Below are 26,495 nucleotides of genomic sequence, written 5' to 3'. Positions count from 1 at the left end.
CTTAAAAACCTACTTTACAATTTTGCCGATGACTACACCAAAGAGGATAGCTGCAGACATGTTTTGCCATTATTAGAGCTCATCGTGACAGCATTAATGCTTAAAACAAAACATCACACTTGTGAAAGGCTGGCCACTGCTGAATCCCTATCATCCTACCTGGGTGAGATCAGCCGCTGGGCAGCTACTAGGAGTGCAATTGTCAACACCAAGTATCAAACTAATACAGTGTCTCTCCACAAAAATGAGCAATTAAATTGTCCAACCCACTTCTCTGGAGAGCCACTGGAAGAGGTGCAGCAAATGGAACTCCTCGGCCACCCTATATACCCTAACCTTTTGTGAGAGGATACTATCTCTAACGTGACATCAAAAGCTAGTTGTCACCTGTGTATTCTATATAGAGTTAAGGCATTCCTGGGCTCCACAGAGCTGTGGTTCTAGCTGCAACTGACATCACTGAGACTCTCTTTGAATCAAACTAAAAATGTGGGGCTGTCTTCTTTGATTGTCTCAGCACATGATACAGTCTGGAACCGTGGCCTGCTGCTGAAGCTGCATGAGATACTACAAGACCGCCACCTAGTCCACTTTATCCAAGTCTTCATCTTCAACCACTGCTTCACAGTCAACCTTAACAGACAAACCAGCAAAACCCACAGTCTCCAGAATGGAATTCCACAAGACTCAGTCTTTGCACCCCTGCTGTCCAACATGTATACATCAGACCTCCATGAGACAACAGGTACCAAACTTGCCGACCCCGACGACATTGCAATCTTGCATCTGAGCAGATCTTTTGAGGAAGTCGAGGTTACACTCAGCCAATATGTTGCTTCTATGAACTGCTACTACCAGCAATTATATCTACATCTCAACCTTCAGAAGTCAGTCTGCTCTGTTTTCCAACGGAAAAACAGTAACACAGATAGGCAGCTAGAAGTCAAGCTAAATAACACCCAGCTTCCCTTCATGCATGCTCCTACCTACCTTGTTATGCAAATGGACTGGTCCCTGACCTTCAGGCAGCATGCAGAGAAAGTAACAGAAAAAAACAGTTTCTAGAATTAACCTTATCCACAGCTGGCAATGACTGGGGAACCGATTTCACCACTTTTCACACTTCAAAACTTGCACTGATGCACACACCTGCAGAATACTTTGTGACTGCCTGGGGAAGAGCCACCACACTGAGAAGGTAGATGTGCACCTCAATTCTTCCTTAAGGGTCATCAGTTAATGCCTTGGTATCTCAAGGCAGCATCTGGATGACAAAGACTGTCTCTCTTCCACAGGCGGCAAGTTGGTGGGCTCTCTATTTTATGCAATGGTCAGGTGCAAAATATAGATTGGATTGCAATTACATTGATAGAAACATTTGCATTATTCTCTTGGATTGCTGTTATGGATTGCATAAGTGATTATTATGTATTAATTCAATGTAATTCGTCACAGATTCCTTTTTGTAAGTTACTCTGCCACCCTGGCATGAAGGTGTTACATGTATCGTGTTTAAAGGACAGTGGTAGTCTTCTTATATGTCCTTTGAGTGTATAATTGAACAAGATCATGCAGGAAAATCTTGCACTCATTTTTATCAGGCTTCCAGACAACATCACAGATGTGTATAAAAAGCCTCGCTTTCCAGGATGAAATTCAGAGAACTCCTCCAAATCAAACTTTATCCTTTTTTGCAAATCACTTTGATTAGTTATTGATTAATTGCCTGTTTCTTTTATGGATATCAGTCGCTTTTCATTGCTTCACTAAACACCCAACTGCACAACAAATCTTCAGGAAAGCCTCACTAACCAATGGAATTTTTACAAGTGCAAGCTGCATGGAATTGCTTGTCAAGTTAATGAATGGCATCTCACCACGTGCTTTGTGCAGGTTTTCTTAACATCGAGGCCTGGCCACAGAACATGACTGACCTCAGAGTTTTGGAAAATGTGATGACCATTCGAGGGCGAGACAATCGCAAGTGAGATTGGACGTTCGTGTCTTGTAACTATTATCACCAGCACAGTACTGCAATTCTCGAGTTTTTATGATATTTATGGCATCTCTCTTTTTCTGTGTTTTTTTTCTTCTTTTTTCTTTTTTTTTTACAGCGATTATTCCTTTCTGATCTCGAACATTGGACATCTGAAAGCGTTCAAGCTGCAGTCATTGCAGGAGATCAGTGAGGGTAGTGTCTACATCAAAAGAAACCCAAATTTGTGCTACCAGACCACTGTAAACTGGACCAGAATCCTGAGATCTCCACAGCAGAAGGTTTTCAGTGATCCACCAAACAAAACCTGTGGTAAGCTAAACAAACCCATCTTTGTGTTTTGTTTGTATGTTTAAACCTGTTCAGTTATAAGTGCATGTCTCTTTTCTTTTTCATTGCCGTGATACAATAGTATGTGGTAAGGCCATTGACATCACATCCCAGATGTGCTTTCATCCAGCAGAATAGAGCAATATTAAGGATTTTAAGTTTTGGACATTTTGAGAGGAGGAGAATATTGGGATAAATACCCTTTTGCCATTGGATTATCAATTTAAACTCAGCCTTGCTGACTCTGACCTTCAGAGAAGAGGATATTTTGTCCACACCCACTTGATTTTGTGTCTCTGTGGTGGTAATCTCTCCCACGGACGATGGAGATTACTCCATGGATTGATTATTCATTTTGATTAAGGTTTTATCCTGTTCGAATCCACCATTCCAGTTCATAAGTGAAGCCATCCACAATGCTAATTATCAGAAGAGGCTAAAGATACATGTAGACTCCCACCTTTCCTGCCTCATGTTTGTCTGTGTTGTACCATCCTGCCAACAGTGACGACTCCATCTACATCTCTTTCTCTCAGACAATGCAGACAAACTTTTAACCACTCATCCTAACTCTCTCTTCCTCATATGTGGCAATTTCAATTATCAGAATGCAACTTCATTGAGTGTTAGTACCTCTCTCACCAACAATGATCTGCCTGGCCCACGCCAATCTCCTTGAGATGCTGATCAACCTTCTGCAACCATGAGGAACATGGTCGGCCCATTGGCCTCCTCCACTCATGAGGCTCCCTCGCTAAGTGAATCTGATGAGCAGGATCAGCATCAGGAAAATGAGACACATGTCCATACAGCCGCAGCTGATGCTCATGGACGATGAAGGTAACAAATCTCATTTGAGTCTCTCGCAGCAACTGCTCGATTGACACAAAATCCGACCAGCGATAGCCAAGGATTCTCCGAAGAGACCTGGTACCAAAGGAATTAAGTCTCAGATCCCTGATCAGAGTCCAAGTCTCACATCTGTAGAGCAAGACTGGAAGCACCAAGGACCTGAAGACTCAGACTTTCATCCTCCTGCACAGGTACCGGCAGCGACACACCCCATGATCCAGTGAATCCATGACTCCACAGGCCCGACCCAGACATCTACTGACCTCTGGCCCACAGCCAGCAGAGACATAAATATCACTGCCAACATAAGTGAATATATCTGTAACCTCAACATCATCACCAAAAACAGCTACAGACAAGAAAGCAGCATCCAAAATGTCATTGAAAGCCTGGATCTCAGCTTTGACCCAGGAAACCCATAATCCCAGTGGCTCCCACTCCTCATTTAGCACCTCGAGGCCCCAAAAAAGGGTCTCCAGGGTCTCCACAAAAATGTCTGCATCATCTGAGAAATCAAGGTCAGATATCTTGACATTCTCAAATGACGCACCGCAGCTTGATCTCTCCGACATCCTCCACAGAATCCAGTCCATACCAGCACTGAAAAGTGTGAGGGCCATTAAAAACCCCTGACGAACTCCAGGAACAACAGGAAATAAGTCAGAGGTGGTATCACCACATCTCACAGCACTCTCAGTACCGGAGTATAGTTCAGACATCAGATTGATCCGTTTTTGTGGCACCCCACGAAGACAAAGAATCCCCCAGAGGGTATCCCGGTTCACTGCATCAAACGCATTGCATAGATCAACATAGGCTGCAAGCAGCCCTTGCTGAAACTCTCGTCTGTGTTCGGTGAGGACCCGAAGAACAAGGATACTGTCAATGGTTGACCTCTTTGGTGTAAAGCCTGACTGCTCTGGACGCTGGTGATGAACTTGATCAAGAATTATGTGAGCAAAGACCTTGTCCAACACTGAGAGCAGCGTCACCCCTTGGTAGTTTTTGCAGTCCTGGCGATCACCCTTCCATTTCCAGAGGTGGACAACCAGGCCCCTCTTCCAGTCAGTTGGGATGATGCCTGTGTTCTAGGCAGAGCACAGAACTGCATGCAGTGACACGAGTGCAGCATTTCCACCAGCATTGAGAAGGTCAGCATGGATGCCACAGATCCCAAGAGCTTCACCCCATTTCAACCGGTTCACCATATCCTGTGTTTCCACAAATGAAGGTGAATCACAGTTGATTAGAGGGTCAGCAATCAGGATAGTAACACTCCTGTCATCCAACTCACCAGCTGGTGGATCAGCCTGGTACAGCTGCTCAAAGTAACCGGCGCAGCATGCTTTCACTTCACTCCTCTGTCAAGAGCCCTCCACCCTCCGCTCCAACTGCATTGCACTGAGGGATGAGCTTGAAGGAACGCAATGTGTGAATTCCCCTGTAAGCAGGATGAGAATCACTTGACTGCAGGTAATGCTCTACGCCCTCGCAGATTCCTCGCACATAGGCCTCCTTGTCCACCCTCAGTGCACGTACTGTTTTACACCTCAACTCCCTGAATAGCTCAGCTCTGTCATTAAGTCTGGCCCTGTGACTCTGGTCAATGGTATCCAGTGTTCCTTGAGGGACAAAATTCTTCTTCGCTCTATGGTGAGTTCCAAGACATCCACCGGCAACATCAAGGACGGTTGTCTTGAAGGCACTCCACAACTCTTCAGGATTCCCCAAAGCACTCAGACCCCACAAATCCCCACTCAACCTGTTTTCAAACTCCTCAGCTGCCCTCTCATCCTTGGGCTTGCCAACATCCAGTCTAGGCTAAGATGATACGGTTCTCCTCGATTTAAGCTTCAACTTCAAAGTTGCTACAACAAGCCGGTGGTCAGTATTGAGGAACTGAGCACTCCGGTAGACCCTGCAGTTCTGGATCATCATCCAGTGACATCAACGAGCACATGGTCAATTTCCTTTGCCACTCTGCCAGCTTTGGAATACCAAGCCCAGCGATGAGCATGCGGGCACTGAGACCATGAACCAACCACCCTTAGTCCATGACTTCTTGCAGTCAAGGAACTTAGTGCTATTCTGGGTCACAGTTCCAGACCCATGGGGACCAACACTTGTCTTATAACGATCCCTATCAGTTCCATTCGATGCATTGAAAACCCCCAAGACTAGAAGAGTATCTTGCCTGGGGCACTGATCAACCATGACTGGAGCGTCGCGTAGAATGCATCCTTCACATTTAGATCACTCTCCTCAGTCGGAGCATAAACAGAGACCAGAGAAACGACACCCAAGGAGTGATGAATCCTTCATCTCATAAAATGCTCGTTGACCGGTGTTACCTCAATTACCATTGGAATAAGCTTCTTGGACACAGCTACAGCAACCCCTTGGGCATCGTAACCATCACAGCGACCAGACCAGTAGTCGGTGTCACCATCCGGCATGATCTCACCACTATCCAGTTTCTGAACCTCAGAGAGAGCTGCAATACCAATGTTCAAACGCTTGAGCTCAAATGATAACAGAAACAGGTGATCATCCTCTCTTTGGGATAGGACATTCCAGGCACCCACCTGAAGGGATCGCCTCAGGTTAACCCAAGGAGACCGCCTTCTGGTGTACGACACCTCAGCACTACCCCGACACACACTACCACAATCTAATCTGGGAAGGTTACCCCATGGTTTTCCTCCTATCATCAAAGAGTGGTGGTCCCGAAGGATTTGCCCCAATCCCATCATCCCGTGAGCTGCCCGCTGGAAAGCAATTGCACATGAGGTACTCCCACGGAGTGGTTTTTCAATTTTCTTTCCAGTTTTCTTATGTTTTGCAGAGTGAAGGGTTTTCCGGTGGCTGGAGTGCAAATCCTGCCACCAACCTCCTAAAAAAGTCACCAACTGCTGGAGGACGTCCACAGACACAGTTGGGTACTCAATATGGATGGCTGTTGGCTCACAAGGAGATCTTCCACCCTTTGACAGGTTTTCTTTTTAATCCTGCTGAGTGTCCATATCCATACACCCTCCTCACCCTGAAACCTGGTGGGGAAGAAGGATTAATCACCGACAACCCAACCATGAAACATGTGAGTAGAGGATTACATGATACCTGGAGCTAGTCACAGATCTGATCTGGCCTGGCCTGATCTGACAATAAACTGACTCAATCTGACCATTAACTAATTCCTTGGAACTAACTCAATCTTTGAACTTTCCAACTCAAACTGTGATTTCTCCCAATGGCAAATCCTCCCTCCTGGACTTGCTGATGACAAACTTTCTCGCAAACGTCTAATACTCTTTCGCTGCTCCAATTGGTTCATCTGATCATATTCTTGTGAAAATCAACAACTCCCTGCTTCTTCACAAAGAGCTGCCGCAATACCAGTGAGTCTGGCAGTTCAGTCAGGCAGATTGGCAGGGACTGCAGGCAGCCATCTCTCTTCAGGAATCATCTCCCATATCTACTGTCCCTGATATTAACTTCGACTGGGATATCTTCCACAGAAACCTGCTCTCTCTAATGCACAGATTCATCTCATCTCATCACAGCTATCCTACCCTTCTTCTCGTCCATGGTACACTGAATCCTGTGGTGAGGCAGATGCTCTGACACAACTTGCCTTCTCTTCCTGGAAAGCAAATCTGACCGATTGCAATCTCGGTGCATTCCAGAAGGTCCGCAACAAGTGTGTGTCCACCTCACCCTCGGTACCCATCCTTCCCTGTCATACCCAACTGCAAATGGACTCTGTGTCTTTTGCACCTGAGAAGATGGAGAAGGTTCTTTCAACCCTTGACTCTGACTCTGCTACTGGACTGGATGGTATGCTACTGGACTCCTATGACCAATTTTTTTTCAGACCAGGTCACTCTACCTTGGACATGCTGCTTCTACTCACCCAAAAATTGGTGGAGGGCCTCAAGTGTCAGACGTGAAATCAGGACGATCCCTCTGGACATATCTCATGCTTTTGATGTAGTCTGGCATCCTGCCTTACTCTTGTCCAAACTCTCTGCTGATGCCATCCAAGGCCAACTCCACACATGGCTTACTGACTTCCTCCACTCTTGTAGCCAATGCGCGGAACTCAACAGAATCCTTTCATCTCCTCTCCCTGTCGAGGCTGGAATGCCCCAAGGCATTGTTCTGAGCCTAGTCCTATTCCTGGTCTTAATCAGTGATCTCTCTGACTCTCTGGAAAATCCTCTTTATCTATTTGCTGATGAATACACCCACTGCCGTGATTTCCCTCATCCTCCAGACAGGCAGGCTGCAAGCCTCTTCCCTCTTCAGACCTTGAAAAAAATCACAAGCTGGTCAAACACTTGGAATACACTTGGAATCCAGACACTTGTTGTTTTCCCTCCTTGGTGTTTCCTTCTGCATCCATCTTGTCCACCCCATGCAATTGTGTTTTGTGTCCTGTTTTTGTTTGTTGTGTCCTCATCTGTTCAGTGTACTTGCTCTCCCACAAGCCTCGACTGTATATGTTAAAAAAATGGATTCTTTCTTCGGACCATTCATCTTTTGTATTCTTCTTAATTGAACATATGCAGTATTGAATTGAGATTGACGGAAATGTCAATTTTTTTTCGATCCTCGTGGAGGATCTCCAAGTCTTACATAGTTGTTCTTCATCTTCTTCTTGTGGACTTTTTTGTTTCACAGCCTACAGTTTTCATCGAAACTTCCTGAAACTTGGGATATATAAGTAAAAATACCCTGCGCAGGCAGTAACGATCTACGATTTTTAAAAATCCTCCGAGAAAAAAAAGTTATAACGTCAAAATATCTCCACTAATGGAAATCGCCTAAAAATGATCTCCGAAACTAGGCAAGCTTTTTGAATTCTGTTTGCGGGAATCGAACAGGGCATTAGCAGAGATGAATGACCGTACATATGATACATCACTATGACGTCATATCAATTTTTAGGACATCATTCCTATTTTTTGACTTTTTGTTTCACAACCCAGAGTTTTCATCGGATATTCGTGAAACTTGCCATGTATATGCAGAAATCCCACGCGCAAGCAGTAACCATCTCCGATTTTGGAAATTCTTCCGAGAAAAAAAAAGTTGACGTCATAATATCGCCGCTAATGGAAATCGCCTATACCATTATATCCAAAACGAGGCAAGCTGTTTGAATTTTGTTTGCGGGAATCAAGCCGGGCATTAGCACAGATATAATTTATCACAAACCTGATACATCACAATGACGTCATATTCGTTTTTATGACGTCATCATTAAGATGACGAGGATCTTAGCTCATTTGAGCTTGTTATTACTCCAAAGCTATTATGGAGGATCCTGAACATCATATGGCATGGAGTACAAGTATACCAATTGCACATCTTCACAAAAGGCTAATGTATTTATTTGCTTTTGTTGCAAACACACCGAGGCATATACTTCTTTTTATTCAGGAGAAGAAGAAGCCATAGTTCCACTGTAAAATACATTTGTAGTGGTTTTATACCCTTCAGAATAAGCCAAGAAATGGGAATGTTTTAAAACTTAAAGTTGATTGGTCTCTGTCAAAATTTAAAGACTGGGGTTTGAGTTGAATGATCACATCACACTAAAATTTGGCAATTCTCTGCATCGAATGTCTAAACCTTATAGAATCAAGAAAGACTTGGCCAATCTCCACGAAATTTTTCTGACATGCTGGGGGTACTGGGAAACAGGTCAGGTCATGGATCATGGGCATCTCTCTAGCTTTCTTGTCAGGTCAGGTTCGATCTGTGACCTGCTACAGGTACCATGTAAACCTGTACTAACCTGTTCCATGGTCGGGTTGTCGGCGACTAAACCGTCTCCCCCACCAGGTTTTCTGGTGAGTAGGGTGTTTGGATATGGACACCTAGCAGGATTAAAAACAAAACCTGTCAAAGGGCGGAGGAGCTCCTTGTGAGCCAACGGCCATCCATATCTAGTGCCCAACTGTGTCTGCGGACGTCCTCCTGCAGTTGGGTCACTTCTTATTAGGAGGTTGGTGGCAGGATTTGCACTCCGGCCACCGTAAAACCCTTCATTCCGCAAAACGCAAAAACGCAAAAAAATCTGAAAACCCACTCCGTGGGAGTACCTCCTGTGCAGCTTCCCTTCGCAGGGCAGCTCACCGGATGATGGGATTGGGGCAAAGCCTTCGGGACCCCCAATCTTTGATAGGAGGGAAACCACGGGGTAACATCCCTGGGTCAGATTGCGGGAGAGTGTGTCGGAGTGGTGCTGAGGTGTCGTCCACCAGACGGCGGTCTCCTTGGGTTAACCTGAGGCGGTCCCTTCGGGTGGGTGCCTGGAATGTCCTATCCCTAAGAGAGGATGATCACCTGTCTCTGTTATCATCTGAGCTCAAGCGTTTGGACATCGGGATTGCAGCTCTCTCTGAGGTTCGGAGACCGGATTGCGGCGAGATAATGGTGGGTGGCTACACCTACTATTGGTCTGGTCGCTCTGATGGTTACCATGCCCAAGGAGTTGCTGTAGCTGTGTCCAATAAGCTGACCCCAATGATAATTGAGGTAACACCGGTCAACGAGCGTATTATGAGATTAAGGATTCGTCACTCCTTAGGTGTCATTTCCCTGGTCTCTGTTTATGCTCCGACTGAGGCGAGTGATCTCACCGTGAAGGACACATTCTACGCCACACTCGAGTCTGTGGTTGATCAGTGCCCCAGACGAGATAGACTTCTAGTCTTGGGGGATTTCAATGCATCGACTGGAACTGATAGGGACGGTTATAAGGTGTGTGTTGGTCCCCATGGGTCAGGAACTATGAACTAGAATAGCACTAAGTTCCTTGACTTTGCAAGAAGTCATGGACTTAGGGTGGCTGGTTCATGGTTTCAGCGCCCACAAGCTCATCGCTGGACTTGGTATTCCAACGCTGGCGGTGTGGCAAAGGAGATTGACCATGTCCTCATTGATGGTCGTTGGAGGATGATCCAGAACTGCAGGGTCTACCGGAGTGCTCAGTTCCTCAATACTGACCACAGGCTTGTTGTAGCAACTCTAAAGCTGCACCTTAAATCCTGGAGAATGGTACCATCCCAGCCGAGGCTGGATGTTGCCAAGCTCAGGGATGAGAGAGTAGCTGAGGAGTTTGCGAACAGGCTGAGTGGACACTTGGGGGGTCTGGGTGCTTTAGGGGGTCCTGAAGAGTTGTGGAGCGCCTTCAAGACCACCGTCCTTGATGTTGCCGGTGGATGCCTTGGAGCTCACCGCAGGGCAAAGAAGAATTTTGTCTCTCAAGGGACACTGGATACCATTGACCAGAGTCGCAGGGCCAGGCTGAATGGCAGAGCTGAGCTGTTCAGGGAGCTGAGGCGTAAAACTGTACGTGCACTGAGGGTGGACAAGGAGGCCTATGTGCGAGGAATCTGTGAGGGGGTGGAGCATCACCTGTGGACAGGTGATTCTCGTCCCGCTTACAGGGGAATTCGCGCATTACGTTCATCCAAGCCCATCCCTCGGAGCACTACAGTTCGAGCAGAGAGTGGTAGGCTCTTGACAGAGGAGTCTGAAGTGAAGGCCCGCTGGGCCGGTTACTTTGAGCGGTTGTACCAGGCTGATCCCCCAACTGTCGAGTTGGACGTCAAGGGTGTTACAATCCCTGTTGCTGACCCTCGAATCAACTGTGGTCCACCTACGCTTGTGGAAACACGGGCTGCGGTGAACCAGTTGAAACGGGGCAAAGCTCCAGGGATCTGTGGCATCCATGCCGAACTTCTCAAGGCTGGTGGAAATGCTGCACTCGTGTCGTTGCATGCAGTTTTGTGCTCTGCCTGGAACACAGGCATCATCCCAACTGACTGGAAGAGGGGCCTTGTTGTCCCTCTCTGGAAAGGGAAGGGTGATCGCCAAGACTGCAACAACTACCGAGGGGTGACGCTGCTCTCAGTGCCGGGCAAGGTCTTTGCTCGGATAATTCTCGATAGGGTTCGCCACCATCTGCTTGAGCACCAGCGTCCAGAGCAGTCAGGCTTTACACCAAAGAAGTCAACGATTGACCGTATCCTTGCACTTCGTGTCCTCACCGAACGCAGACGAGAGTTTCGGCAGGGGCTGCTTGCAGCCTATGTTGATCTCTGTAAAGCGTTCGATTCAGTGAATCGGGATGTCCTCTGGAGGATTCTTGGTCTTCGTGGGGTGCCACCAAAACTGATCGATCTGATGTCTGAACTCTACTCTGGTACTGAGAGTGCTGTGAAGTGTTGTGGTACCATCTGACTCATTTCCAGTTCTTACTGGAGTTCGTCAGGGATGTGTTCTTGCCCCCACACTTTTCAGCACTTGTATGGACTGGATTTTAGGGAGGATGTCTGAGAGATCAAGCTGCGGTGCGTCATTTGGGAATGTCAAGATCTCGGACCTTGACTTTGCAGATGATGCAGTCATCTTTGCGGAGAGACTTTAGACATCCTCTTGGGGGCCCTCGAGGTTCTGAACGAGGAGTCGGAGCCGTTGGGATTACGGGTTTCTTGGGTCAAAACTAAGATCCAGGCTTTCGGTGACATCTTGGATGCTGCTGTCCTGTCTGTGTCTGTTTGTGGTGAGGATGTTGAGGTCGTGGAGAGATTCACTTACCTTGGCAGTGATATTCATGTCTCTGCTGGCTGCGAGTCAGAGGTCAATAGACGTCTGGGTCGGGCCTGGGGAGTCATGGATTCACTGGATCATGGGGTGTGGCGCTGCCGGTACCTGTGCGGGAGGACGAAAGTCCGAGTCTTCAGGTCCTTGGTACTTCCAGTCTTGCTCTATGGGTGCGAGACTTGGACTCTGACCAAGGATCTGAGACGGAGACTTAATTCCTTTGGTACCAGGTCTCTTCGGAGAATCCTTGGCTATCGCTGGTCGGATTTTGTGTCCAACGAGCGGTTGCTGAGAGAGACTCGGATGAGATTTGTTACCTGCATAGTCCGTGAGCGTCAGTTGCGGCTGTATGGACATGTGGCTCGTTTTCCTGACTCTGATCCTGCTCACCAGATTCTCTCAGCGAGGGAGTCTCATGAGTGGAGGAGGCCAGTGGGTTGACCACGTGCCTCATGGTTGCAACAGGTTGACCATCATCTCAAGGAGATGGGGATGGGCCTGGCATCTGCCTGGGGGATGGCCAGACGGAGGCCCCTGGAGTACCGGCGGAAAGTGGACGCAGCGACGTGCAGTTCTGGCGCATGCTCCCATACCTGACCTGACCTCTAGCTATTGTCAGAGAGCTGCCTCAGTACCGGAGAGTAAGGCAGTTCAAACAGGTCGAAAGGGAGGGACTCCATGCTGCGCTCTCACTTCAGGACTCGTCTTCTATCTCTGTCACACCTGATATTAATGTCGCCTCGGAATTCTTCCACAAAAGCCTGCTCTCTTTCACGCACAGATTAATTTCATCTCATCTGCAGTTATCTTACCCCTCCTTTTTTATTTTTTGTAAACCTTGTCGAGGCTCGTCTGAGAGCTAACACACAAGGCACATCAAGGGGGGTATGAGACAAGAGGGGCGAGAGTGGGAAGGACAAAACAGTGGGGAACAGAGACATTAGGAGATCTTTGTAAGCGAGAGGGAGAAGGCGGGGAACACGGGGTATACAAGATGGACATTACAGGGACTTTCAGGAAGGAAAGCAGGGAATTTGAAGGAGGTGGGTTTGGGGTGGATTAACGGGTGTAGAAAAGATCGAGGATTTGGATGGGGGATGATAAGAGGTGGTGGTGAACAGCTGTTTTGAAGGCGTAGAGGGAAGAATGGGATTGACAAGAGTGAGGGAGTTTATTCCAAAGGTGGGAAAAAAGAGTGAAGGTGAGCAGTGGTTCATGATTATGGGAGTTTTACCAGAAGGGGGTTGCTGGTGGACATTGAGCGCCCTGCAGAAATATGGTGGGGACAAATCGCAGACAGAGGGGGGGGGCAAGACCGGAGAGGAGACGGTAGAAGACATAAAGACCACCAACCTGCCTGCGGTGAGAGAGTGAGGCCCAAAGACTCAGCCTCATCGTAGGAGATACCAATGATCTGAAATGCCTTGGTTTCCACAGCGTGAAGCCGAGAAAGGTGAGAGGCAGGAGCACCAGCTGAGAGGTGAGAGCAGTACTCCATCAGGCTGCGGACGAAAGCTTTGTATGTCGTCAGGAGCTCAGGTTGGCCGAGGAAGGACTTTGCATGACGGAGGTTTCCCAGTCGGTGACTGGCTTTGGTGGCCAGGTTGGAAATGTGGGTTTCCCAGGAAATATCATGGCAGATGGTGAGATGCAGAAGCTTGAAAGAAAGGACTTCTTCCAGAGGATTGTTGAGAAAGTGGATGGGGGGGTTTGCCAAACGGTCCTTTCGGAGAGACATCGTGAGAGTGTGAGATTTGTCAGGATTGAAAGACATTTTCCACGTGTTGGACCAGTTTGTGATTTTACCAAGATCTGCAGAAAGCAGAGAAGCTGCTGCTTGCTGGTCTGAGGGATGACAGATGGTACGGCAGAGGGTGGAGTCATCAGCAAAGAGATAAAGAGGATTTTCCAGAGTCGGATTGATCATTGATGAAAACCAGAAAAAGAACAGGGCCCAGAACGCTACCTTGAGGAACTCCAGCCTGGACAGGAAAAGGGGATGAAAGAACTCCATTTAGGGCCACACCTCGACTGTGACAGGAGAGGAAGTCTGCGAGCCATGAGTGGCGATATCCTTGGATACAATATGAAGAGAGTTTGGTGAGCAGGGCAGGGTGCCAGACTGTGTCAAAAGCACGTGATATGTCCAGGGATACGGCTCGGATTTCCTGTCTGGCATTGAGGACCTCCATCCATTGTTGGGAGAGCAGAAGCAGCATATCCATGGTGGAGTGACCTGGTCTGAAACCAAATTGACGATCGGAAATCAAGCCATTGGAGAAGAGGAAGGATTTAATGTCTGAAGCGATGATGGATTCCATAACCTTGCTGATGATTGGGAGAAGGCTGATTGCTCTGTAGTTGCAAGGATCTGGTTTAGCACCTTTTTTGTGCAGGGCAGTGATGTTTCCTGATTTGTAAGTTGATGGCAGAAGACCTTGAGCAAATGAGAGCGTGAAGAGAACAAAGAGAGAGTGAGCAAGAGCAGAGGAGTAGGTTTTTAGGTAACGTAGGCTGATGCCATCTGGACTGGTTGCAGAATCTGAGTCGAGGTTTGACAGCAACCTTTCCACTTTGTCAGAGGAAAAGGACACATTGTCGAGGGACAGTTGAGATGGGTAAGATGGGTACAAAAGGAGATGGGTTTTGGACACAAGATTTTGAGGCAAACTCCGAGTTTAGGCAGTCAGCCTTTTCACGTGTGTTATCAACAGTGCGGTCATTTGAGGTAAGGGATGGAGGGGGAACATACACCAGAAACAGATTTGATTGGATGCCACCAGGATTTGCAGGAGGGAGAGAGGTTTGAGAGTTCAGACTTGAGCTTAGAAAGATGTTGTTTTCTGGCTCTCCTGAGGGTAGACACACGCTTGTTCTGAGCTTTATGGAAGGAACTGAGATTACCCTCAGTTGGGTTTGCTTTCCATGAGGCAAAGTCAAGTTGTTTCAGGACAACTGCCTCAGCACAAGCTTCAGTGAACCAAGGGTGGGAGGAAGGGTAGGACAACTGAAGACGAGAGGGGATAAATCTGTGTACGAGGGAGAGCAAGTTTCTTTGAAAGAATTCCCAGGATGAGTTGATGTCAGAGAAAGTAGCGATAGGAGACCAGTCTTTAAGTTTGATGGCTGCTTGGAGACTCTGCCAGTCGGCTTGAGTGAAACGCCAGACTCGACGGCGGTGAGGTGATTCTCTGATAATAGCCAGAGAGATGTCCACTTTGACAAAGACGTGGTCAGAAGAATCAATTGGAGCTGAGGAAGAACAGCAGATATTTTCATGGAAATTTGTCAATATCAGATCCAGAAGAGATGGAGTACCATTGGTTGAGATCCGGGTCGGGAAATTGATCGCTTGAGTCAGTTCCAATGAGTCGCAGAAATCTTTTGCTGAACGCCATAACAGGTGAGAGAGGTACCCACACCCAGCCAACTGGTATGATGATAATTGAAGTCGCCACATATGAGGAAGAGAGAGTTTGGATGAGAGGATAGAAGTTGGTCCATGTTTCTGGATCGTGAGGTGTGAATGGAGTCATCACTGTTTGGTAGACGGTACAGTACACATGTAAACTTGAGGTGGGAATGGAGGGGAAGCCGAAGCCAGAGGTATTCCTGGGGGTGTGGGGGAGTGAGGGCAGTGCATGGAGCGTGAGGAATAGAGCCTTTGATGAAGAGAGCAACTCCTCCACCAGGACGAGGCTCAGGTTTGTCATGTTGGAGGAGGGAGGAACCAGGGAGAGATACTTGGGTGTCAGGGACGTCTTGAGGGAGGAAAGTTTCTCTTCGGCAGATTGTCTGGTTTGTCAGTGACAACCTGTATGGAATGATCTGTAATGTTTGAGAGAAAGCCCCAGATATTTGAGTTCCACACTGTTAATGAAGAGGGAGGGGAGGAGGCTTTGGGTGCACGGGATGGGAGGGGAGGGGGATGGGAGGAGAGGGGAGGGGAGGACAAGGGAGGGGTCGGGGGTAAGGAGAGTTGTTGAAATAGTGTGGGGGATAGCAGAATAGCTAGGGGAGGGGACTGCATGAGGGGGAGAAAAGGCTCTGTAGTGCTGGGGGAGAGGGTGGTGCAAGAGAGGGGGCAGAAGACAGTTGAGGATTTGAGGAGGTTTATGATGAGATGGAGGTGAGAGGGCAGGGGAGGGAGGCAGCTTTGTGGATGTGAGGCAGGGCAACTTTGAGAAGGGTGAGTGAGGGTGGTAAATGGTGGGAGAAGGGTGAGTGTGGAGAGTTGAGAGAGAAAGGTGAGGGGCCAGTTTTTGAGATAGGTGAGAGGGAAGCTCTGAGGGAGAAGAGTGTGATTGTTGCTTTGAGAGGGAGGGGTGAGAGGGGATTGTTGGCACTGAAGTTGGAAAAAAAGAATGGTTGATGGAAAGCGAGCATTAATAGCAAACTGGGGTTTTTCTAACATTTCGGTCAGAAATGCGATTAAGGACATTTCTTGATGGATACAATAAAGACGAATTAAGAGAATGGAGAGAAGAAACGCTGCAATGGTTGGATTTTTTTCGGCAAAGTATGAGGGAAAGGTCGAATTGAGAAAGGTCATCCCTGTTTGAAATAGAAAAAGAGTCATGCATTATGATCCTGTAATGAATACCACACGTGTGTAAGAAGAAGATGAATTATTTTAAGAGAACTTTTTCATTATTTTTTTTTTTTGGAGAGAGTTTTCATCAGATTAGGTGATGGAAAGGTTGTAGAAAAAATCGTGAGATGAATGGTGAATTTGGATCGGTAATCGCATTGGGTGGAAACAGATCACGTGGTTTCAGGAGAAGCACGTGGCTCTGTGACATGTATTATCAAAAGTGAATTTGTTTATGTATTTATTTTAAATAAAGATTGCGTAAGATTTGGAAGAGGGAAGGTTGAAGTAAAATCGTAGAGGTCTATGGTGAATTTGGAACTGTAAATGCAGAGTGAAGCTGATGGGTCGATAAAAAGTACCAGGAAGAGGGGAGAGAGACACGTGGTTACAGGAGGTAGATAGATCGAAAGGATACAAGGAAAGTTATTATTTTTTGATGGATTTTTTGAAGATTCGGTAAGATTCGGGAATAGAAAGTTGTCGGAAGAAATCGTGAAGGTAATGGTAAGAGAGGGTCAGCTCAAGTGGAAGAAAGATGGTGTGCTGGCCAGTGTGACCACTCCTAATTTTCATAAATGCCAAGGTGAGCCAATGAAAAAAGCCAAGAATTCACAAGGTTTTGGAAAAGCGATGATAATAGAAAATGTATGCGCCAAGAATAACTTTAGAAAACCAAGACGCCAAGGTGAACAACGAATAGCCAAGATCTTGTGAAAAAAGCCAAGGAGTGGTCACACTGATGCTGGCAGAAGGGGGAGAAGAAGAAGAAGAAGAATAGGAATGAGGAGGAGGATCAGGACTCGTGGGTATGGTAGTTTTTTTGTTGCTTTTTTTCACTTAAATTTAAGACAAGAAACAGTGTTTAGTTGGGAGGGATGGGGGGAATTGCGAAAGTGGGGAAAATAGGAATTGAAGGTAATAGGGAGAGAATACAAATAAAAACGATTGTACACCTTGAGGGGAAGGATGGGTAGGCCTCAAGGAATCTGTTAAGACAAGGTCGATGAAAACTCACAAAATAGCACGATTTTTTGAAACAAAACTGAGCTTGGAACACACAGTAACATGTCGGTGAGGAAATAAACAGTTAAAACGTCACATATAACAACCGGAAACTTTACTTTGAGAAAGTCGGCAGAGATCCATGAGAGAACATGCCATTGATGCAAACCCAGAACCGGAAGCAAATGAATCATGTGGTGAGGCAATCAATTGTCTTCAAACAACTTGCCTTCGTTCATCGAAGACACATCAGACAAAATATGCTCATTTCACAGAGCCCTAAACAAGTGTGTGTTCCCTCTCAGAAGAGCTCGAAAACAACATATGGCCAACCTCAAGGATGAAATTTAAACCAAACTCCTTCCTCAAAGTCCTGGTGGTGCCTTTCCAAGTCTGTCTCCAGTATAACTTGTGTCCGATTACAGCCATTGCCGCACAATTTGCGACCAACAAGCGTCGTCTGCCACATTAACGCATTGTCTATTCCTACGATGTCGTACCATTAGGAGGACACAGTTTTGCGGTTGGGAATGAAGATGATTATAGTCAGCTCTCCAATTTACAGCAACAATTTACAGCTCCAACCCTAACCCTAACAGCCTGATGTCACCATCATGTTGTGCTATACTGCCACCCCTTGGGAGCATCTCACAGCATGAATCAAGCCGAACAGGCAATGCTTCAAAATGCTACAAGCAGAGAAAATAGCATAGCTGCAGACATGTTTCATCCTTATTATATTGAGCTAATCAGTACAGTGTTAATGCTTAAAATTGTCTGCTTGGGCTGAACTGCCATTCGGAATTTATGAATGGTAGGAATATACAGCTGGGAAGATATACATTCACAACTGTAAAACTGTGGCCGAACAGTGCTATAATAAAGCAATTTATTGTGGTGTGCATAATAAAGAAATGCTGTTCTGTGTCTGATTATGATTACTTTGATTTGCCATTGAAGGCTGAAGGCAAACGCCGATGTTCAGGATCGATGCACAGAATGCAGACTTGCATATTTTTTGCAATTTTTCGAGAGGATCTTTCTTAAGATTTGTGAATTCAGTGTGATAGATGCTATCTGTCATTGATTCTTCTCTCCATTGTTTTCTTAATCCGATATTATCTCACTGATGACGTGTCGAGTTATAAAAGTGAGGCATCCCTGATTCACTTTACCTGTTTGTTCCATTCTACAGCATTTTTCTGAAATGATCATGGAAAACTTTTATTCCATTGTTCCTGCTATAAACACGATTTTAAATGCTTCCTGCGAATGTGAGTCAGACTGAATTGGTGGGATGTAAAGGTCAGCCTTTCAAGCAGCTGAGCATATCTTAATTTAATTCAGCGCCAAACGCAATCGGTCGTGACTTTCCTTACTGGAAGTGCAGCTTGGTGGAAAACCCTGCATTTTGGACCATTGAAGCTTTGTCTTGCTGATGAGGACACGTCTGAAACTGTACTGGTGTTGACCTGTCTTGATGCAATGTTTTGCAAATCCATGTGACAATGGCATGCATACTTTTTTTGCCTGGTGCTATTCATACGACTGTTCATGGAGAATTTTCTCCCTTTATTAAACGGCACTGTCCATATTTATCTCAAAATGGAAACAAAGAATATACCAAAAACAGGGATGCCACAATTTTCGATTTTAAGTTCAACCTTACCAGGAAAAAGACAACACAGCACCAACAAAAGTAGTAATCGTTGAAGAATAACAACCCAGATAGACATTTGAAATAATGGATACCCTTTGTTGGGAAAAGGGACAGTGCCTCCTATTGTTCCAGATTAATTTATTCCTACGGTTTGTAGGAGACAAGAGTCTGGCACATGAAGAAAAGCCAAGACCATGGGATATAAGGGGTAGGGGTGCTAGGAAACCTGCCAGTGGCCATTTGGGATTTCATTGAGTGTTTTCTTTAAAGTTCCAGCCTTGGTGACGTGTTCAGACTGCCATATTGACACCTTTGAATGTGAAGCTTTCATTTGTTTCTCTGATGTGAAGCCTGAACGTGTCTCACTCTGTGATGAGGACCTCAATAGACAAGCTACGCAGCAAGAGAGAGCGAGCCGTCGTGCACGTCTGGTTCAATTCTACATGCAAGGCTTGAATAGAGTATTGAAAATGATGTATACTTGAATAAAGTCAAAATAATATTTTTGAAAATCAGCCAAGAATATTCTACATAATTTAATTTCCTATCCAATACATCACTGGAGACAAATGAACACCTGAGAAGTAAACTGGTCTGTTCCACATCCAGAGCCAAATTTAGTGAAGTAATCATTCAAGACAAGTTCTAACCTTTGGTGTTAAATGAAGTTTTCAAAACACTGTTTTTGATATTAATGCTGATCTTTGTTCAATGGGAGTTGAATGAGATTCTAAATGGGAACCACAACTTAAAACACCTTCTTCTTAGAACTGGTGTCAGGTCGGATATCCCATTTTACTTCTCAACAGCTCAAATATCTGCATTTATTTGTCTGCTTGTTCCCCTTTGAACCTTTGACAGTCAATCTGCTGTCTTCTGTCATTTAGCCTGTCCATGAGCCTACACTTCTGTCATAAACAAAAATAGGCTGATTATAGACGTGTTACCGACAGCATGGAACTTGAAACAAACAATATAACTGAGCAAACTGAATGATGCTTGTATCTTCCATGTAGATAAACTTTTACTGGCAGCAAGAACAAAGGAAATCCTCACTGTAATTCTCGGACCAGTGTTTGTGTGTGTGTGTGTGTGTGTGCGTGCGTGCGTGCGTGCGTGCGTGCGTGCGTGCGTGCGTGCGTGCGTGCGTGCGTGCGTGTGTGTGTGTGTGTGTGTGTCACGCTATTCCTCCTACAGTTCTGGGCTGATTACATCCAGACTTGCTACATAGTATCACCATGATCCCAATCAGTGCATTGGGGTGCTTTTGTCTTTGCAGTGGTCTTGGAGGGGTGGGGAAGAGAGGGGAATGGAAATTATCTCTGTAAATGTGTATCATGTTGTGCCATTCCAGGTGGGGGAGGGTATTACAAGTCTCTACCATTTACAGGACAGTATTCCTGTCCCCACGTTTTCCAGTGCAGTGAGGTGTTTTGAATTGTAAGCAGTAGGTATGTTTTCGCTTCTTGCATGTAAGCTGGGTTATTTTTTTATTTTATTTTCGGGAGCAATTGAGGCAGCTGTCAGTTGCTGATACACAGCCCAAGTAAAGATACGTGTCAGAAGAACGTGTTGCATGCTTGGAACACGATCGCACATAGGTCGTGCGATTACATGTAATTTTTTTAATAAGATCACACGTAATTAATATAATTAATGATAATAATATGATAGAAATGATGGCCATTTTGATGCTTATACACTGATATTATGCCTGGTGTTGGCTTAATGGTTAGGGTGGTGGGCTTGAGATCCTAGCTTGAGATCCTAGTTCAAATCCTGCTCAGCTGTTGAATGAATACCAGGTGCGGTTGACTCAGCCTGTCATCCTTCTGAGGTTGGCAAAATGAGTACCAGCTTGCTGGGATGATTGAGCCGTTTGAGTACGCTGTGTTGGAGTGGTGACCTGTCCAGGATTATGCCCAATAGCTGAGGAGAGCACTGGCAGCACTGATGCTCTGTACAGAGTATGATCCCATTGGATTGGAATGGATACTGATATTTACATATACCATATATTAACAGCAATAAGTTCAGAATAAGCCAAGGTATAGTAGATGGAGAACAAGATAATTATGTCCATCCAGGCTGTTCCATATTTATTTTTTGGTTCGAGGATGTTGTGATTAGTGCCTCTTGTGAGCTGCATTCAAATTCCAATCTCAAGTTTCCATGAGTACATAAGTTGTGCTCAAATTATCAGGAAAAAGGAGGGTGGGCTTTAATTTAAGAATTAATAATATTAAGACCATGAGCCCAAATTCCTGTTTTATTGTATTTCCAAGCCATTGTAAATAGAACCAAAACCACTGAGCACTTTAAATTTTCAGCAGAAATAATGAGCACCACCAAAAGTTTTAACACAGATAGCTTGTCTAAAAATAAGTGGAATAACATTCAACGAAGCGACGAGCGAAAATCACGACCGAGAGCGCTTGGTGCTGAAGGAAATGACGATATGCTTGGCTGCTTGAAATGCTGACCTTTACATCCCATCAATTTAGTCTGACTCTCATTCACAGGAAGCATTTCAAATCTTTTTTTTCTAGCGTGAGGAATGGAATAAAGGTCCCCATGATCCTTTCAGAGAATTTGTAATCCAATTTGCATCAACCCACAAGAACATTGACAACTATACATACATACATATATATATATATATATATATATATATATATATATATATATATATATATATATATATATAATGTCAAGGCTCATATCAGAGCTAAAGTTTGTCCAAAACACATGCTGTTCTTTATTTATTTTGTTACGATGCATGACTTAAAGCACTTTTTTGATGGTAATTTCTGAACGATGAATTCAATAGCAATATGATAATTCTCCTGAGTATAACTCACTTGCCAAATCCAACCATCATAAACAAACCTCTCATAAGATTTTCCTCCTTATCTCATGATATGAGGTCATAATGATGAGAATAAAGAAAGTGTATTTCTCTGACTATTCTCAGAAAGCTGCTTCAATGCTGGTGATTGTGGCATTTCACTCAAGCATATTGGCAAGGACTGCAAGCAGCCATCTCTCTTCAGGATTGGTCTCCCATATCTACTGCCCCTGATGTTAAATCAACTTGGCAATTCTTCAAAAAAAAAAAAGACTGCTTTCTCTCTCATGCACAGATTTATAGCATTTCATCTTCAATTGTCCTACCCTTCTTCCCAAGCATGATACACCGAATCCTGTGGTGAGGCGGTTGCTCTTAACCAACTTGTTTTCTCTTCCTGGAAGACTAATCCGACTGAAGGCAATCACAGTGTATTCGAAAAAGTCCACAACAAGTGTATGTCCACTCTTAGGAGGGCCAAAAAGACAACATCTGCTCACCCTCAAGAATGAACTTTCAAACTTGCCTCCCTCCTCTAAAACCTGGTGTCACCTTGTTCAGTATGTCTCTTGATGTATGCTCCCCTTCCTTCCCTTCCCTCTCTTGAAATGGCACCACAGCCAAATCTTCTCGTGAGAATGCTGAATGCTTCAATTCTGTGTTTGCATCCAAATATTGTGTCCCCAATCCCTCACTCTTGGTACTCCATCCTTCCCTGTCATGCCCAACTGCTCCTGGACTCTGTCTTTTCCACCTGAGGTGGAGAAGGTTCTTTCAACTCTCGGCTCTGACTCTGCGACTGGACCGGATAGCATCAGCTCAGATGTCTTAGAAGCCTACTCTGTTACTCTTGCACATCCTCTGTCTGCCCTTTTCATCCTGTTATATGCATTAGGTCATCTTCCATCTCCTTGGAAATCAGCCAAGACCACTGCATTACATCACTGCAAAAAGGTGCAAAAATAGATCCACTTAACTACATGCCAGTTGGCTTACTTCCAATCATCAGCAAGGTCATGGAATCCATCATAGCAGTTTATATGAGATCCTTCCTTTTATCCAACAACCTCATCTCACATCACCAATTTGGTTTCAGACTAGGTCACTCCACCTTGAACGTGCTGCCTTTACTCACCCAACAATGGATGGAGGCCATCAATGTCAGACATGAGATCAGGGCCATTCTCTCTGGACATATCTCGTGCTTTTGATACAGTCGGGCATCCTGCTTTACTCTCCATACTCTCTGCTTATGGCATACAAGACCAACTCCACACATGGCTTGCTCATTTACTCTGCTCTCATAGCCATCTTGTGGCTCTCAATGGAATCCCTTCATCTACTCTCCCTGTCAAGGTTGGAGTTCCCCAAGGCAGTGTTCTGAGCCCAGTTCTATTCCAAATCTTCATAAATGATCTCTCTGGCTCTATGGGAAATTTACTTTATCTATTTGCTGATGACTCCACCCTCTGCCATGACATCCCTCATCCTTCAGACAGGCAGACTGCAGCCTCTTCCCTCTCTTCAGATCTTGAAAAAAAACTCACAAGCTGGTAAAATACTTGGGATGTCTTTCAATCCTGACAAATCTCACTATCTCACTCCGAAAGGACCATCTGTCAAATCCCCTATCTACTTTCCTAACAATCCTCATTAAACTCCTGGGTCTCACTATCAGCCATTACCTTTCTTAGGTAAACCACATTTCAAAGTTGGCCTCAAAAGTCAGCCGCCGACTGGGCATCCTCCATCATACAAAATATTTCCTTGGCACACCTCAATGCCTATCCACCTACAAGGCCTTTATATGCAGCTTGATGAAGTACTGCTCTTCGCTCTGTGTGGGCTCTCCTCCCTCACATCTTGCTCAGCATGATGCTGTGGAAACCAAGGCCTTCAACATTCTTGGAATCTCCAGCAATGAAGCTGAGTCTACGAGCATATTACTTCACCATCGCAGATGGCTCGGTGGTCTTTCTGTCTTCCACTGCCTCCTTTCTGGTCTCGTACCCTCTGCTCTTTTTGTGCTTTGTCTCCCCCACGTAAATGCAGGGCACACACAGTCCACCATCAACCCCTTCTGGTGAAACTATGTAAATCCAGGATCACTACTCACCTGCACTCATTTGTTCCTATTTTTCCCACTTGTGGAACCAACTTCCACGTCCTCTTCAATCTCGTTCTTCCCTCCAGGTCTTCAAGACAGCTGTTCACCTCCATCTCAGATTGTCCCCAATCCAAAACCATGACCTTTTCCCACCCTCATTAAAATCCCACCCCCCTCCCATTTCTACACACCCACCCCACTCCAATCCCTCCTCCTTCCAAATTTCCAATACAGTTTCCTTCTCCATCCTTCTTGTCCACCCCATGCATCCTTCTCTGCCCCCATTCTCCCCATACCCATTGCTTGTCCAAGCCTCCCTCTATCTTTGGCTTCAACTTTGCTGTTGGTGTTTCTGACTCTCTCGCTCTCCGCTGTTTCTTTTGTCCTGTTACATTCTGATGCGTTCAGTGTACTTGCTATTTCGCAAGTTTAGTGTACGAGCTATATCGACTATGTATACCCCAAAAAATAATACCACTGCTTTTAGGCAATTGGAACTCCTATAACTCTGAGTTGGATGCCAGTTAAGTGTCCACAGCACTCGACTACCACTGCACCAATTATTCTCTCAACTTTTTTCTTACATTTTTATGTTGGGCCATCTCCCATGAAGCTTGGCACATTTATCGTCTGTATATATTTTTTCCACATCACATGTGTGTGGCTTGTTACAACAGATTTGACAATGAATAGCTACTATAAAGTGTTCATTTGGCTAGTTTTGATGTTGAACAGCAGCTTGTGTTAATAGAATTGTTCTTTGGAGTTGGAGTTCTCCTTGAGATTTCTCCACATCGCAGTAATGCAATTTTGATCTTCCTTATGGCAGGTATGAAGACTTCAATGAAACTTTTTGAAGTAGTCTTATTTCGCAAGGTTTAATCTTTTGCCATTATCTTTACTTTCATGCGAGAACCTCCTGGTCATGATGGATAGGTATATAGCAGGATTTTCCAGAATCACTGCCAGTTCTCCAGTGTTTCTTATACTGGTGAGGTGAAGAATTGCCAGTTTAACTTTCACCACCTGTCCCCTTTCTCTTGCTTCATGCCCAGTTGTATGAAAATATTGGTTCTGTGCTCCCTATAGGAGACAGTCATCGGAAGTGTGGTGGTGACTTACTGATTAAAGTGGTTGGCTTAGGATCTTCATGTACCAAGTTCAATACCCCAGCCATGCCAAAATAACACCAGCCAGGTCGACTCAGCCTGTTATCTTTTTGAGATGGGCAAAATGTGTAGCAGCTTGCTGGGGGTGGGAGATCAATAACAGCTGATCTGGGTATAGCACTTGTGGACTCCCAATCCCAAGTTGAAGAAGACAGTAAAAGAAACACCTTTGGGTTACCTCCAACTTTTGTCGACACCTTACCTTACCTAAGGATACATCAGAAACATGTAGCTTTCTTTAATCTAACCACTTCTCAGCAGCTTTTGTCTTCCCCTCTTTCCTGTGTTGCACTCCCTATTCCTCAGAAATGTGAACCAATGTTACAGCTAAATATATGTTTTAAGTGGTTCAAATTTTGTGTACAGTTTTATATCCTGCTCGATGTTTGCCATTGTTTTAAATTTTACTCCACTCGTTGCTGTCCTGGATGATGTCTTCTGGACAGTTACCATTTTCACACTTGAGGTTTCAAAGGTACTCGAACAATGTACACATGATGATTTAAAAAAAAAATAATGCTTCTGGAGAATTCCTTAATAACTGTACCACGAACGTCCAGCATTTTTATTTAAAAGGGAAACTAAAGGCAATTTTTTTTAAACTGATAAACAAAACTAAATATATATGATAATTATTACATTTTCAATTTGCATGATCACATGACGTTAATAAAAATGTGGTAAGGTGGCTCATGCAACTGAATAGCTTTCCTAGTAATTAATGCGGAAACAGCCACATTTGTGAGTTTCATGATTGGCTTTTAAAAAGCACGTTATTTATTGTTTAAAAACATGACAAAACTAGAACGGGCACTCATAGAGCGCATACCTTCGCCGCCACTACTTTTTTTGTTCTTGGTATGAGTGTGGGGAACTGGTTTCATATGAATGGATTTATGACACAAACCACATATCTATAATGTCATGACCCCCCCCCCGACTTTCGGGGGCTACGGACTAAACAACAATCAACTCACGTCGTTTTGGCGAGCCTTCACTCGCAAGCTCGGTGAATACAACGTTTCAACAAGAGAAGGTAATCTCGTTTGATGCTGGTTTCATGCAAATCGAATAAGAATTGACTGAGTTATGCCGAAAACCACATATTTTTCAAGGGCGTGACCCCCCACCCCCGACATTTTACCCCAACCGGTGAAATGTGTTCTGACGTCATTGTGTCACAAGATTGGGCATTAAATTCTGAACATTTTGGTGCTGGGTTCATGTAAAGCGGACAAGAATTGACCGCGTTATGACAAAAACTGCATATTTTTCAAGGTCGTGACCCCCCTGACCTTTGACCCCTAACCGGTAACAA

The 26,495-nt window shown here is 45.1% G+C and overlaps 1 protein-coding gene and 1 long non-coding RNA gene across 8 annotated transcripts in view; one reads left to right on the top strand and one right to left on the bottom strand.

The window, feature by feature from the left end:
- LOC147031601 (receptor tyrosine-protein kinase erbB-4-like) overlaps positions 1-26,495 on the top strand; it is a 219,296-nt gene that overhangs the window by 130,784 nt on the left and 62,017 nt on the right. For all 3 annotated transcript variants that reach the window (XM_085865871.1, XM_085865887.1, XM_085865878.1), the window contains 2 exons: positions 1,894-1,984; positions 2,115-2,308. In XM_085865871.1, coding sequence (XP_085721997.1) covers positions 1,894-1,984; positions 2,115-2,308 — 285 coding nt within the window. The remainder of the gene's footprint in view (positions 1-1,893; positions 1,985-2,114; positions 2,309-26,495) is intronic.
- LOC147031602 (uncharacterized) overlaps positions 1-26,495 on the bottom strand; it is a 77,329-nt gene that overhangs the window by 44,508 nt on the left and 6,326 nt on the right. The gene's annotated exons all lie outside the window — the stretch shown is intronic.

This window comes from Eptatretus burgeri, chromosome 2 (genome assembly GCF_056783735.1).
Source record: "Eptatretus burgeri isolate ZD-2024b chromosome 2, Ebu_testis_v1, whole genome shotgun sequence".
In the NCBI taxonomy this organism is placed as follows: domain Eukaryota; kingdom Metazoa; phylum Chordata; class Myxini; order Myxiniformes; family Myxinidae; genus Eptatretus; species Eptatretus burgeri.
This window is presented reverse-complemented; position numbering and strand designations above follow the sequence as displayed.